Raw genomic sequence first — 15,915 nt, 5'->3', positions numbered from 1 at the left:
ATTCACACAGTACTGAGTGCAATCCTCATGCTTGCTTTGGAAATGGACACGTTAGGTTTCGGTGTCTTGTTTTTCAGGGGCAGTTAGGACAGCAACAAGACAGAAACATGAGTCCATTATAGACACTCAATGAAGAGCAGGAATACAGGCTTAACAGAACATGCAGTTAAGATCTCAAAAGCACGATTATGTTTCAAGTGACTTATTTATAAAACAGAAACGTGCACATGTACCAGTGTGAACTTGCTGCCTGAGGAGGAGAAACGCGATCTCCAATCAGAGGAACAAGTCACGGCTCCAAGAAGACAAATGTGAAAGCTGACGGTAAAACGCAGCAGCACATCTTTCGTGCGCCTGACACCATGAGTCTACAAGTACTTATCATACTCTTCAATTCGTTCTGCGATTTAGGAAGTCCACAGCTGTGACGGCAGTCCATTTGTATGTGCAATTCACTTCTCGTCAGAGAAAGTGATATGAATTGATCGGCTTGGATACACACTTGTAGAATAATAGTTCATAAAAATATTTTTCCCATACCCACATGGGCTGTTGGTATGCCTACATTTCTTGGATCCTCTAGCCATCCAAGTTTCTTGATCCACTCATGCAAGAAAGAATGTATACTGAGTTTTCAATATTGAAATCTGGTGATCAAAAAAAATTTTAATTGCCACAGAATTATTAGATACTAAAAGTCTTTTATATTTCAAAACCTGTGCCGTATTCACTGAAAATAACAACGTTAGCATTTATGGAATGAACCCTATTAATTTCTTTTGTTTCCAAAATTAGTTTGGTTTGGTAAATCAGGCTAATGTTTACAAGGATTTTTGTGAAACAACTATCTTATCAAAAAATTAGGTATCCTGAAACAAACAAAAAAAAAGCAGTCAATGCTTCATATTCAAGTTAATCTCATTTGAATAACAAATACCAATACAACATATATCTTTGAAGCCTGATAGGAGGAGTGGCTGTGGTTTACCCCAATTCTAGGCCCCCTCCTGATTCCAGTATTCTCTGGAGTGGCAATGATCTAATCTGGCTTCAGTGCAAATACACTGACGCCATCGAAAAGGAGTTCTCTCAAGTTTCCTCCTCAATTCCAAGATCACCTACCTGCTGCCTTTTTTTCCTCCTTCCTTCCTTTCACTTTCCTCTTCAAAGGTACATCTACACCTGTGGTCTTAATTCTTCCCCTTTTCTATTCTTTTGATGGACGATCCCCACCACTTCTTTTTCCTCTCTGCTTAGCAGCACTATCTTACATCTCTAATTTCTACTTCAACTCTTTGCCTCCCTCTGGCTATGAACGTGCTCAGAAAGAAAAACAAAATCATGCTTTTCCTTGTTGCTGTTGTCTTTAACTCCCCAGTGGCTCTTCTTCCAGACTCCCGTAAACACAAGTCTACCCTCTGAGTGTGATCTGAAGACCAGAAACAAGGGCATCACCTAAGAGCTTGTTAGAAACGCAGACCCACTGCTCAGAATGTGCACTTTTCACTGGGTCCCCAGGTGACTAAAATTTGAGAAACTCCAGTCTATACCGAGTCTGCTTCTACAGCACTCGGACTTAACTCATCCCTCTGAATTCCAGCCGCATGCGTCTCACTGTAACACTTCCCCAAAAGCTGCATCAGGAGTTGCAGACTTTTCAGGGGACTCTTTACCAGGCTCCAGCTCCCCTGACCTCCCCGGAAGGCACCCTGCTCTCTTCCTCTTTCCCACTCTTCTGTTGGCCTATGAGACACCATCCTATAAGGCAGCAACACGCTGCATGACACAAAGGTCCAGACATTGACAGCTGACCACACACGCCTGTGCTCACCCACGGCAGGCACACCCAGCTCTGCGTGATCAGGTACCGCCATCCTCGCCGCCTTCCTAATGGTCGGGGGGACGAGGGAGTGAGACATCCTGCTGTGCTTCCCGGACAAGCTTTGGTGCTGGAAGCAGCTCACTTCATACCCGTCTCATTTCAAACACTCTTCTCTTCCTTCTTCTAAAGAACTATTCTACATTACCAACTCCTGCCAGGGACCCCCCCTTTTTCCTTCATTTAGTCCCCTCCTCTCTACCTCCCTCATTCTTCACTCCCTCCTTCCCTCCTCCTGGTTTCCTGACTGTCCTCAGGTCACAGAGCATCTTGAAAGAAAGCTAACAACTGAGCTCCTTAAACAGCATTCTAGTTTAATCTGTTGCTGACACCTGGTAAGATATACAATTTACTTCCTTTTCTCCTCTTTTTTCTCACTATATGTTCAACAGGTGATTTTCTTTGGCTGAGAGAATAGATCCAAATCCATGTTTTAAATCAACGTTCTGTAAAATGACTTTTTTTAAATAAAATACAGTACTTACTTTCTATTTGTCCATTTAATGTATTTTTTTCTCCTCGACCTGCAGCTCCAGATAAATTATCAACACAGTTCAGAAGTTGAATCTCGGAGATACTCTGTTAAAATTAATATTAATAATGAATTACATAAAGATTTCCTGATCCCTTTCTAAGAAAATACCTGCGTTTCCTACCTTATTATTCTTTTTTTAATTTCCTACTTTAAAAGCAATTAGACTCGAAAACAAAATAAGCATATCCTGGAAACCCAAACATTTAAATAGAAAATTTCATATACACTCTTCAGATCAAGTCTATCTTTTATCTTCAGTTGGCTTTTGACTCTGTAAACTGAGCATGGAAATCTAGAGCAAATATTTTCACAGACAAAATACTGACTTACATGCAGATTTCAACAAAGAATTAACCTCAAAACACCTAATTCCATTTTGCATTCCTCGACAAAAGAAGAGGACGTTTGAAAAAAATATGTATTTTTATATGTGTAACTGAATTGCTTTGCAGTACACTTGAAGCTAACATTATAAACTGACTACACTTCAATAAAAAATACAATTAAAAATATACATATTTAAATATTCTTTAATAAATGTGCTATAAATTTAAAATGTTTCTTAGTACACATATTGTGTTTAGTATTAAAATAACACACATGGCATGAAAAGAAGCCTTCGAGTCTGTCATGTTGAGTATTAACAGAACACTGTGGAAACTGCTACATTTCAGTAAACAAAGGCTTAGCAGAATCTATTATTTGATAAAACTTTTATTGATAGGGAAAATAGTTGAATAAAGTACCAAAGTAGAAAGAAAAACATTTGTTTAAATTAACAGCAGAAAAATTTTAAATGTAGCTATGCAGCTCTTCAAAAAAGTACCATAAGCTTTACTTTAACAAGGGAAGAATAAGAACACTGTTTAGCGACCACCTGCATGTGCCAGGCCCTTATGATGCACATTCTCTCTTCTCTACACACAGCAATAACAGTGATTCTAAGGACGGTTACCCACTCACTGCTTCCTGGCCACTCCAAGATGCTGGAGCACCGTGATGAGCAGACGGGACCCGCTGTTCTGTCTGGAACATCCCTCCCCTGGACCTTTGTGTGACTGGCTCCTTCCTGTCCATCATCTGGCAGCTTTGGTCACACTCAGCTCTTTTCTGACTACCTAAATTCCACCCTTACTCCACCCCCGTCCTAACTACAAACTCCCCCACTGTTGTCTAACCTAACGCTCTCCACGTTCCTTATGTGAAGGACTTACTGTCCCTGATAAAGGGTTCCTGTTTGTTCTTCTGTTCCTGCCACTACAGCCTAACCCCTCAACTGCTACATTCAGTGTCTAACTGCCTGGTGCATAGCTGGTGTTCAGGAACAGGAATTTATTTAAGGTCAAAACGTCTAAATTCCCCAGAGGGCTTCAAGTACCAAAGCACTATATACCTATCGGAGATGTCCGATAATAGTCTACCGACACTCAACATAGCCCAAATGAGAAATCCCCGCGCCCACTCTAACTTTCCCATTTTATTGTCCTTCAGATTTTAAAAAAGTGTCCTCAGCATTTCACTAGGTCCCTAGTGGCCACTGTGCTCATTCTCTTACATTTCTATAGCACCCTTTACTGTTGACAACGTGTTTTCACATTTGTTACCAGTTTTGTTCATGACACATAACCTGAGATGTAGGTATCAGTACCATGTTTTTGAACAAGGTCACTGACATTCAAATAAGTCAGACAAGTTTTTCCAAGATCCCACAGTGGGTCAGAACCAGGATGCTACGTCTGCTGACTTCAAATACAGTGCTGTGCCACTAGGCAGGAGCTGCCGAGATCCAAGAGTTCAGGCTCTTCTTACCTCTTTCCATGGCTGTCACCTTGGAATAGGTCATCACTACCCTGCACTTAGCTTCCTTGAAGTCCGGTCGCCATAGAGGTACTCAGTGCACGCTATTTTCCCTACCCAAAATGCGCTGTCCTCAGTAAAACATCACTAAACCAAACTGCTGGTATTTTAACTCCACATATTTATTACTATTCCCCATGCTTTTGCTTCTCCTGAAATGTTCATTGCAGATCTACTTGACAATCCAAATATAATAGTACTTTCAAGTCACAGGCACTGTCTTTTCAAGGACAAAGTGGTTAAACAAACAAACAAAAACACCGTGTTTTTTTTTTTTAGTACAACCTGTTTCTCTCTCAATCTCACTAGGAGTTTTACACATTCATTTATAACAAAGAAACAAACATCTGGTCACAGGCTGACCAAGAATTATTTTTAGTTTTTAGAAAAGGTAACTTCAGAACCCAAACCGATTCCCTGTGACTTCTAAGCCTTGGCTTTTGCACTACATACACCAGTTTCATTATGTGAGTCTGGAAAATTAACAGAAGTGCACTCTGCAGTGGTATGACATGTAGCATGGAATGACTTTACTAAGTGTGGGTTAAAATGAGGAAAAAATTTTGCTGGGAAAATGCAGAAGTGAGAAAGTGAAGTCAGAACATCCCTCCATTTATGTTTTAATATCACGCAATGCTTATATCTGAAAATAATAATAGAAGGCAGCACCTCAGAATCCAAGGGTGATTTGACATCTTCCTTTTCTTCTAATCCTAAAGCTGAAGTTGCGCCTACAAAATGCAGTCACGAATACATTAATGAGAACACATACCACTGGGAAGTTTAAATATATATATGTCTATCTTGATTCATGAATATGTCAATAAATTAAAGTGGCAGAAAAGAATTTCAGAAGGTTGAAGCATTTTCTGGAAGAAAACTTGGTCGTAGTTGGGGTATTTATGAAAGAAGACGGCAAAAGAAAAACACTTAAGAAATGGATATCATATTTGGATCTACACACTAGATTTTTTACACTAGCTTTTTTGTTTTTTTAATGGCGGCACTGGGAATTGAACCCAGGACCTCGTGCATGCTAGGCATGCGCTCTCCCATTGAGCTATACCCTCCCCCCTCCAACCACATTAGTTTTAAACAGAGAAGAAAATCCATAGATGCTCACTGACTTACCACCTCTGTCACTTTTGTGTACTCCATCAACAGAAATCAATTTGCTATGATCTGCTTGCTCCTTTACAACACTGTTGATAGTCCGAGTGCCATTCTCTTTTCCCCCAGTTTTCGGCTTTGTTGTTTCTTCCTATAAAAACAAAACAAAATGTAACAAAAACCCAACTTCAGAAAACATCATATTCCTACACTTGGTCATTCAGTCAGGAAGACAACATATATTTACTGTATGCATCAGATCATAGGCATTACCCTGGGAGAAGCTGGCAATCTACATAAAAGACAGATTCTGCTCTATATTCTAGGGGAGGTAGAGACACATGAAAATGAATCAACACAGACAAGTATCATTCAACAGCTCTACACCTGCAGTGAACAGACACAGTAAGGGCACAAAGGAGAGAAGAGACTTGCTGCGTGTCAATAGCTCCGGGAACGCTGGGAAGACAAGACTGTGTCTTAAATGACAGACCCAGTGCAAAGAGCAGACGTGAAGGGGGTTCTAAAAAGGGCAGCCTGAGCCGAAGGTCGAGGTGTGAAACAGCATGAGAAGTCACATGGAAAACTAGAACTCAGTTACTGGGGACGGAATGGAGAGACAAAATTTGCTGGATTAAATATAAGACATCACTTCATCAATTTAAATGTGAGGATTTCTAAAAAAAGAAATAACTTCAAGTTAAAACTAACTTCCATATTGAACTATATTCAATATCTCACAACTACAATGGAAAAGAAAGAAAAAGAATTAGATATATACATAGGTATGTATAACCAGATCACTTTACTGCACACCTGTAACTCATATAATACTGTACAACTACATTTGAATTAAAAAACAAACTTCTATAACCAAAAAGAAAAAAGGTGAGGATCAAATTTTCTTTCTGCTGTTCATAAAATCAGCTATATGTCCTTCAGAAGAGTCTGAGCACTTTTTTCCATGAGCTGACTTTTCCTTCTCTTAATTTGAATTTGAGATAATTTCTATCATAATTTGTACTATAGAGTTCCTGCTCTCACTTAACCCCACTATTTCTGCTGTTTTTTTTTTGTATAATCATCTCTCTCATTTTGACACTCATTTATCTTGTCCTTATTAGATGAATCTTTCCCCTTTGTACCCCTGCCCATCTTCATATTCATCCAGCTGTTCTTTCCTCCAGCCGTTCTTTCCAGTTGCTTTCTTATTCTTTCTTTTCTTAATGGCATATTTGAGAACTGTTTATTGCCACCAACCTTTACAAATCTCAGTCCTGCACGTGTACCTCTCTTGTTATCACACTGTTTTCTATTGTGATCTTGAGGACTTCCATTCCTGTGTAGGATCCTTTTCATCCCCATGAGAATCAGGGGGATGGTAAGTGAAAAAGCACAGGAAGGAAAAGTTAAAAACAAAACGACTTACCTCTGTAACACCAAGGACTGCTGAAGATGTGAGAGGTGCCGGTGCTGGGAAGGCAGGATGAGAAAAGCCTGAAACTTCACTTGATGGTTGGGAAAAGGTTCTAACCGCATCTTCATTTTCATTATTAGAATTATTGTCCTCAAAGAAGGTGCTAGTTCCTGGTTTCAAAACACCATCTTTTGCCTCTGCTGTAGTGAAAACAAGGTATGGTAGATGGAATTATCTGTAATTTCTCATCAGTGAAAACACAAAAAGACAGTCTTCAAATAACTTACTGTTTATCATGGGTTCTTCCCAGGCCTGAATTAGCTTTGCGAATCTTGGATGCCGGACTTTCTAGAGAAGAAAATAGCAGCTTTAAGAACAACAAATACGAAATTGAAAAAAGTAACTGTAACATTCCCCATTCCTAGATGATCTAACACAAAGAGCGCTGGCTTTGGAGTCATTCAGATATGGATTCAAGTCCTGGGTCTGTCAGTTACCAACCTACATCTTCTCATGGGGTGAGGATGATGAGAGATGACCTCAGGGGTAACAAAATGTTACTTTCTTTACCCCTCATTGATTATTATACAAACACTATGGTATCCATTAGATGACTTTCTTGACCAAAATGATCTAGAACAAAAACTTATCCCTCATAGTTTACAGTCCTATTGAAAAAACTAACATTAAGAAATTTAAAGTAATTGTTATATTTTGAAATATGCTTGCATGATTTATATATGTGTGAATGATCTCTCATGGGGGAAATATGAGAGTTTACTTTTTAGCAGTATCTTATTTGGATGAGTTAGAACAACAAACAGTATAAGCTACTTCTATTCCATTCGCCAAAAAGCTAAAGACAAATGATTGTTCAAATTCAGTTACTTCTAAGAAAGAGGAATAAAAACAAAAGTAATTCTGAGGGGCAATGACTCATGAGTGAAAGCCACACACATAGTAAACAGAAAACTGTCACTAAATATGTTCACAGAGGCAGAGTGAGATGGACTGAAAGAACAGACACTGAAGAAGTGTTTTCTGCAAAGAAATATTAGGTTTGGGACAAACCATTAAAAAAAAAAAGTGGGGAGGAGGAAGAAAAGAAAAAATGAGACATGACTAGTCAAGTACAAACTTAAGGCAAGAAAAAAAGGAAAATGTAAGTATAACAAGGCATGTGGAGAAATATATATATTTTAGCATTTATATATAATAGATCAGGAATGTATCAGTATTGTTAAGGATATACCATGAGTGAAAGCCTCTGTTTTACCTTTTTATTATATATATAAAAACATATAAATTATATATGCAAGTATATATATTATTCTTCAAGTTTTATAAAAATATCAAAATACATGATATATGAAACATATATATAAAACAAAGGCCTTTGTTCATAGTATATCCCCAATAATGCTGACCTGTATTACTCTACAACTGTTTGTTTGTAAATACTACTATAAGTGAGAGTTAAATTTTGTCACTCTCAGTCACTCAATTGAACATGGTCGTCTCTCACTACCTGAACGCTGCAAATTATTACTAGAGAGAGAGAAAAATAGATTTTAGAAAGTTCCTAACATATCAAATTTCCACCTAGACAAAGAACTGGTAATCAGGATTCTAAGGATAATATATAGCTTGAAAAGATATATTTAATGGAACATGAGAGGGGGCTAAAAGAAGGTTAAAAAGTTTTCATCTCAAATTCTAAGCTCACAGTTGGTGGATACTGAAAAACAGACTGTAACCTCTTCCTACTTATCATATACTTCTTATCTACTTCCTTGGCATTTATGACATACTTCCTCTCATAACAACTGAACTTTTACAGCCTAAATAAAGGGAATAGAAATTTAAGTCATATTTTTAGAATTTGAATAGATTTCATTATGACATAGTACGCATATTATATTACCTGTACCATCAAACAGATTTCATTATGATAGAGTGTGCATGTTACAGTACGTGCAGCATGATGCAGAATTCCATGTCTCTTCATGCATTCACATTCAAAAAATAATAAAACGCTTCTTACATTTAAGACCTCATTCTTGGTGCTCCAGGAAATGCACAATTACGTTCCCTAATCTCTAGCGGTGTACACTGATGCAGAGGCTATAAGATGAATATGTAAATAACTATACTACAAAATGTCTGAAACTTGAAATTTTAGAATGGGACACGAGGACTGGACATACTTTTTAAAACTGTAATACAGAAGAATTCTGAAATAGGTTTCATCATATGGTTGTTATTAAGAGTCTACTTTTAAAGCTGGCTGTTATTTTAGGAAAAACATGTATTCTTCAGTTAGATGCAGAGTTTTGAATATACTTGTAATGGGATAATTTAGAAAACACAGAGGAATCTCTTTATAATATGGATTTTGAGAAACAGAATTTTAATTTCTAAATTTCTAGAATTTCAACTATTATTTTAGTCTTAATGCAGAACCAGAGATAGAAATAAAGTAAAAAAAAAACAAAAACAAAAAACAAAAAAAAACCCTCTTTCCTCACAACTCTCTGATACCAAAATAAAAAGTGTCCAAGGGGGAAAAAAAAAAGATACATGCTACGTAAGTTTTGGAACTGAAAGGCCCCAGGAAGAGGCCATGATTATCACAGTAAGTAGCTGTGTGCACTGAAGATGTCCCTGAGGCACGAGTATTATACAAGTGCTGTCAGTGTGGTTTGAAAGTCAAAGAATCCTTATCCTTGGCCAAGCTTCACACCTCCTCTGTTGTGGGAAACCTTTCCACAATACAATTTTCCTGTCACGATCTATTTTCTAGTCCATTTTGCTTCAGTCTCATCTTCAGTATTTATCAAAGTAAAAAAAAAAAAAAAAAAAAAAAAAACCTGCCATATTTTCATAAAATGGTTTAATCTGACCAACTTTCTCATACAAACATAAAACAATGATAAGCAGAACACTGCTAAATTTTAAGAGAAAATACTACACAGAACTAAATTCAGAGCAGAAAAATTAATTTCACAAGAAAACACTTTACCTTGGGAGCAAGATCTAAGTTACCATCTGATGGAGGCCGTGAATCATCAATATCATGTTTGGGTGAAATACTTTGGAGAAAAATACACATCAAAAATGAGTGAGTTCATTTCTTTAAACAAACAAGTCACACAAGTCTATGCTGAGGGATGAGAAAGCAGATTTGGGAGCCAGGCTGCCTGATGGTTAAGTCACAGGTCAACTACTTGTTAACCATGGAATCATGGGTCAACTAGTCAACCTCCTTAAACTACAGTTGCCTAATTAACTAGAAGTAAGCTATAACAGCACAGCTACTCTGCAAAGCTGTTGTGGGGACTGTACGAGGTAACAAATGCTAAGTACATAATACGGTGTCTAACCCACAGTAGGACACTCAAGAAGCCTTGTATCTTTTCTCTGTGTTCCCTTAGTCAACATGTAATTTTTAAAAATCCATAAAATCCTACCTGCTTACAGAGATGTCTTCAAACCTCGGTGCAACCTTAGTCACTGAAATCTCTATTAAAGAAGAAAGTAAAATAGTTTATACGGGCAATAGAAAAACACAGAACATTAAAAGTATAAGGCCAATGTTTTTGTTAAAAAGCATTCCATTGGGACCACACCTGGAGACTACACACTTGAGTGAATACTGGTATACTCCTGGTAGGTAATTAATGCATAAAAACCACTTCCCCTCCTTTATATTTATCAAAAAAAAAGAGGGTGTTTATCCAAATTTGGTATTTTAAAGTGAACTGCTGTTTTCAAGGACCAAAATCCCAACCAAACTTTATGAGACTCACAAAAGAATGATAATCATTAGTAGAATCAGTATCATAAACTGACAGTGTCAAGCTTACATAGCGTGGTATTTCTGGACGACACCCACGGGACAAACCCACCCCACCATTTGGCTTTGTCAGCCTCGTGTTATCTGGGCACGGTCATCCCTATTCGCTCACATACGGTCTAGGGCTGCTTTCACACTGCAATGGCAGACATGAGTGGATGTGACAGACATCACATGGCCTAAAATATTGACTCTCTGGCCCTTTACAGAAAAAGCTTGTGCATCCCTGCTTTATGTCATAACAGGAAACCCTAAGACTCAAATCGAATCTTCTTACTCTTCTGCTCAACATTCTTCACTGAATCCATGCAGCTGCCATTGCTGGTTCCCAACTCGACAAACACTTCTTCTTCGTTGTCCTTGCTGGACAATTGCAACTTTTCTTGGATATTTTCTGCCCCAGGATGAGAAGAAGGTAAACTCTCCTTAGCTGCAGAAAGAGAAATGATTGTTTTACGGTCATCACAGTAACTGCATTTCCTTTCCCAGTGGCTGCTTTAGGAATGAGCATGTGATGTAGCCCAGCCAATAAGATGCTAGGGGAAGTCTACGGAAGTGTCTGTTTCCTTCCTAGTTACAGAAAACATGCAGAGAGAAGCAGCCCTCCTCGCCTGCGGATATTGTCATGTGAGAAGATGATGCTTTGAGCTGCTGCTAATCAGCAGACCAGGAAAGGCGACATCAAACACCAGCAGCCTCACAGCTGAAGGAGGGACAGCATCTGGGATCCTGATTTCATCACCGAACCTTCTAAACAATCCTGACTCCTGTTGCTGTAGCCACTGTTACTTAGGGCTCCTATTATTATTTGCAGCTAAAAGCATTCTGACAAATTTCCCAAGGTCTACAGCAGACCTCCTCCTTTCTATACTACTAGAAAGGCTTTCAGAAGCATGCCTGAGCTAGGTAGTCACCTCGTTCCCAATCATTCCTACAGCATCCTTTCTGCACCAACAAAATGAAACTCATAGATCCCGCAAAGTTCACTGGCACATCTTAGCCTTTGCACCGCTGTCCTTTCTGCCAAATGTAATCTTCAAAGATGTTCCACCCACCAAACACGGCCCTTCTGCCTCCTTCCCTGGCAAACTTCTACTCGCTCTGCATGGCTTACCTGACATCCTACACACTTTTAAAAAACTTCTTTCCTCACCATGGACTTGAAGTATTTGGCACATGTTAAATACCAATAAAAAATACATAAAGACAGTTACAAAGTCCTCGTGGGCTCTGGGACACAGTAAGCACAGAATAAAGTAAAGCCAATCATAAAAATGGTGATGACAGTAACAAGCTCCCGGAGGCCAGGAACTGTGCTTTTGACCTGTTTGCATTCTGTAACATCAGAGTGGTGCTTACTACCTAAAACACACTTGATAGTCATCTGTTAAGTGGATGAATTAACAGATAAGAATGTTTTCTTTGAAAGTCCTGTTAAAAAAAAACACATTAACCAGGGGCAACTCTGTTGTGTTATGAGCACCTTGAAGACCAAAACTCTGTCTTTTCCATCTTTGTATTTCCTACAACAGAAGTTCTTTGCTTGATCAAGGTCTACCAAGTTAAAGGTGCCCTCATACAGTTCAGACTGAACAGCATGCGAGGGGTCACACCTAGGCAACAGTCGTCTTTTTTTTTAAGTGAAGCACTTCTGTGCTTTTATTACAATTTGTTGAGTCCTGAGTTGTGCTATTTGAATACTTATTATGACAATCCTTCAACTAATGGCAATAGAAAACCTTGTTCTAACAAAATATAGTTTCATGACAAGTATCCCCAAAAAAGAAGAAAACATCTGACTCTCATGAAGGCAGCATATCTCATTGTTTGCACTTCTGAGGAATGAAATTGGTGAGAGAACCCTTGTTCGTGTAATGATGTGAAAAGTAACCAGTGCTTCTCAACAAGGCACTGCTTTCCTGACTTCTGCCCTATCACTAGGTACCTTTAAAAAACAATCTCTTATTAGTATGCTGCACACTGGCCCAGCTGTGCAGTTCTAATTGTTGGCCATTTGTTTACAGCACCAGGAAGGTATTGCCGAGCTCCCAGTTTTAAAGACAATCACTTTTTAGTGAGACTAATCATTATGCAATAACTAGCATTCATTTACCCAATGTAATCCATTTGCTGTAAAAATTAAAGATCCAGTTCTGTAACAAGGCCAACTTGTTATAATGTTACAGGAAATGTACAACAAAGTAAAAAAAACCTGTTTTTCATATCTACACAAAGATATAATATGGGATTTAAGGGGCCATGATTAAACAAATGAATTTCTTTTAAGACAATATTGTCTCAGATTTTAAATTACCTACAATTAACTTCTTAAATACTTCTGAATACTAGACCATTAAGAAAAAGTTAATTAAAAAAATAAAAACATACATGAAATTTACACACTGGCTTTCATCACTGCCCTTTCATTATCAAAATTTCCTCAATCTTACTTCCGTATCTACGGTGGGCCCAACAACAGTAACTTATTACCAGAACTCTGTCCTAGGTCGCTATTTTGAGGGGAAGTATTCGGTATCTTTCCGGCTCTGTAGTCGACAATCAGTTGGTAAAGGCTATGTATAAAGTGATAAATAAATATTAGTACTTGAATGCTAATATGAAAAACAATTACCAAATATATTAAGTTCTTAGATTATTTCAGACAATATCAGAGGTAATATCAAAACTTCAATTGTCCCATATATTTCAAATTTGTACAATGTACACTTTTAAATTTAGGATGTATACTTAAAAAGGAAAAAAAGTAAGGTGAAGTAGTCATGAACTGAGTGCAGTACAGCTCAGTAAAAGTTAACTAGAGCGACCGTGACATACGGAAAGTATCTCGAACTCAGAAGTCCCAGCTCTATAACCAAAAGCTGTTTGTTCCTGGACAAGGTGCTTCTCTTCAGCTCAAAGTCTCCCTTTATAAAACTGGGATCTTACTGTCAGGCAGTTAGTTATTAATACTCGTAAGAGTATTATGAAGATTTAATGAGATAATGTATCCCCCAGATGCTCAGAGAAACAGTGGAAGAATGGAATAATTTGTTCTTGAACTTTAATGCTGGAACTATTTGAGAATCCCAAATAAAACCCAATGTGTGTTTTTTTCATAGGTGTAACATCTAAATGTGGCAGTTTTCAGAAAATGTTACAAATTACGGTGACTAGCTGTTCTTCGTGGTTTATAATTCAGGGCACCTCAGCTACTATATAACTTGTAGTTAAACTTATTTATAAATATATGACCTCATACAAGCATATGTATGAGAACTAAACAAGCTGTCACTCTTAAGTTTACGTGTCCATCGCCACGAAGACCGCGGAAACTGGATCAGCACAGGCATCCCGGGAGCAGAGGTCAATCATGACCCGACTGCAGGACCAGTTTCTTTTTCCTTTTCTTCTTTTAAAATTTTATTAAAGGTCTTTAGAGAGCAACATCCAGACCCCAGACCCAGCTGCCGAAGAGATCCTGTTAAAACCAGTTTTAGTACCAATGCTGCAGCAACAGAATCAAGGGAAACAAGAGAACGATTAGAATGCCCTCGCCCTGCCCCAATGCCTTGTGGGAGAGGACTGTCACTGTGATCTTAGGCAATCCCTTAGGTTCTTGGAAAATTCAACAGCAAGATTACAGAAGAAAGTCCCCAAAGGAAAATACAGGATTTTCTGCTCTACTAAACATTTTAAGACCCAAACAACTAGTTAGAAAAATCAGATATGTGACATTATTTGTACCCCATGCATTGGGGTTACACTGGAATGAAATGGAGAACAGCAGGACCCTAAGGATAAACACCTTACAAACCCTGAGATAAAGAACCCTGTGCCCACTGCTCCATCTCACTAGTCTGGCCTTTTGCTGGTTTCCAGCTGATGATGTGGAGGGTCTCACTGCCATCCCCAAAGTGCCTGCTCCCAACTAGGAACTCTCACCTGTCACGTAACAAGTAACAGTTAGGTCATTTTCAACCTCAGTTTAGAGAGAACTGGCACTTTAATGTAAACACTTACTGTTCAAAACCATTACAATAAGCATATTCTTCAGCAGTCCGTCCGTGTGAATCTAGCGAATCGGCATTAACACGTTTCTCAAGAAGCAGCTTGACTATGTCCGGTGAGTCATGATACACAGCAAGTATGAGTGCTGATCTAAAATAAAAGAGACAACTTCACCCTTAGGAACTTAGCTTAACTTAAACAGTTAATTTGATCTATTTTACCAAGTTAATATCCTGCCCACCCCTGGAGAACTGACCATTTACATGCTTGAGTGCTCATCTTTGCAAATTACCTCCAAGGCCAAAACAGAGGGACAAAAAAGAAGCCTCCTGTCCTACTTGGGTAGCACATAGTAGAAGTTGCTAATTTAAAGTTCTCTGATGGAGAAGGATGCTGAGGTCACTTATCTGAAGTAGGTAAAGATTTAAATAAAGGATTCCCCATTTCTTCCCTCGTCTGAAATACAATACTTTAAAATCAGCTAGAGGTCAGGTAAGGAGAAGCTGTTTGCAGGCTGAAAACAGTAATATGAATAAAAAAGGCAATAAAAATAGTCACGGCTGCAGTTAATCACGCTGAGAAGCATGTGCCTGGCACTAACCTGAACAGTCTACGCATGGTCTGTCTTAGGCACAACCCCCCTTGAAGGATGTACTACGACCCTCCTTTACGTGACAGGAAACATACTGGTTGGTGATAAGTCATGTCCCCCAGGTAACACACCTGGCCAGCAGGAGAGCTGGGAATTCAACCTCGTCTGACTCTAAAGCCCAGCTCTTTCCTCTTTATCATCCACCTAAGACTTGTCTTCTTTAAAGGGAATGTTTATTCAATAATTAAAGCTATTTTTCTTCCTTCTACCGTTATCAATTAAAAATAAAAACATCAAACTGTACTAGAAATGAAAAAGGATAAAAACTGACGAGCCCACAGTATCTGGTCATAGTTACTCTCTTAGTGATACTCACTCAGTGATAACCTAATAACATCAGTATCCCTCAAAGAAAGTAATTTAAAGCAGAGTCATCCAAAAAGCAAAACAAACTCCTCTTTGTTTAATATGCATCTTTTCAGAAAAAAATATATACCAAGAAGAGGTTAAAACAAATTATAAAAGAATGAAGAAATTCAACACTGTCTCATAAGGTAAATAAAAACTAGAGTCCATACTAATAAAACTAAAATGAAACCCCTGAACTATTTTAAGACCGTATGACCAAAAAAATCAGGTTGCAAATTACATCAGTCACTAT

The 15,915-nt window shown here is 38.3% G+C and overlaps 1 protein-coding gene across 14 annotated transcripts in view; it reads right to left on the bottom strand.

Moving 5' to 3' along the window:
- Positions 1 to 15,915, bottom strand: part of LOC105084210 (ankyrin repeat domain-containing protein 26) — a 97,416-nt gene that overhangs the window by 35,333 nt on the left and 46,168 nt on the right. For 13 of the 14 annotated variants that reach the window (XM_064479190.1, XM_064479200.1, XM_064479198.1 and 10 more), the window contains 10 exons: positions 14,675 to 14,812; positions 13,145 to 13,227; positions 10,932 to 11,084; positions 10,269 to 10,320; positions 9,821 to 9,890; positions 7,086 to 7,146; positions 6,811 to 6,998; positions 5,403 to 5,532; positions 4,941 to 5,002; positions 2,365 to 2,458 (listed from right to left, as the gene is read on the bottom strand). In XM_064479190.1, coding sequence (XP_064335260.1) covers positions 2,365 to 2,458; positions 4,941 to 5,002; positions 5,403 to 5,532; positions 6,811 to 6,998; positions 7,086 to 7,146; positions 9,821 to 9,890; positions 10,269 to 10,320; positions 10,932 to 11,084; positions 13,145 to 13,227; positions 14,675 to 14,812 — 1,031 coding nt within the window. Of the gene's footprint in view, positions 1 to 2,364; positions 2,459 to 4,940; positions 5,003 to 5,402; positions 5,533 to 6,810; positions 6,999 to 7,085; positions 7,147 to 9,820; positions 9,891 to 10,268; positions 10,321 to 10,931; positions 11,085 to 13,144; positions 14,160 to 14,674; positions 14,813 to 15,915 lie in introns of those variants that run through there. The other variant, XM_064479202.1, reaches the window with a different exon arrangement.

The sequence above is a fragment of the Camelus dromedarius genome, chromosome 25, assembly GCF_036321535.1.
Source record: "Camelus dromedarius isolate mCamDro1 chromosome 25, mCamDro1.pat, whole genome shotgun sequence".
Lineage (NCBI taxonomy): Eukaryota > Metazoa > Chordata > Mammalia > Artiodactyla > Camelidae > Camelus > Camelus dromedarius.
This window is presented reverse-complemented; position numbering and strand designations above follow the sequence as displayed.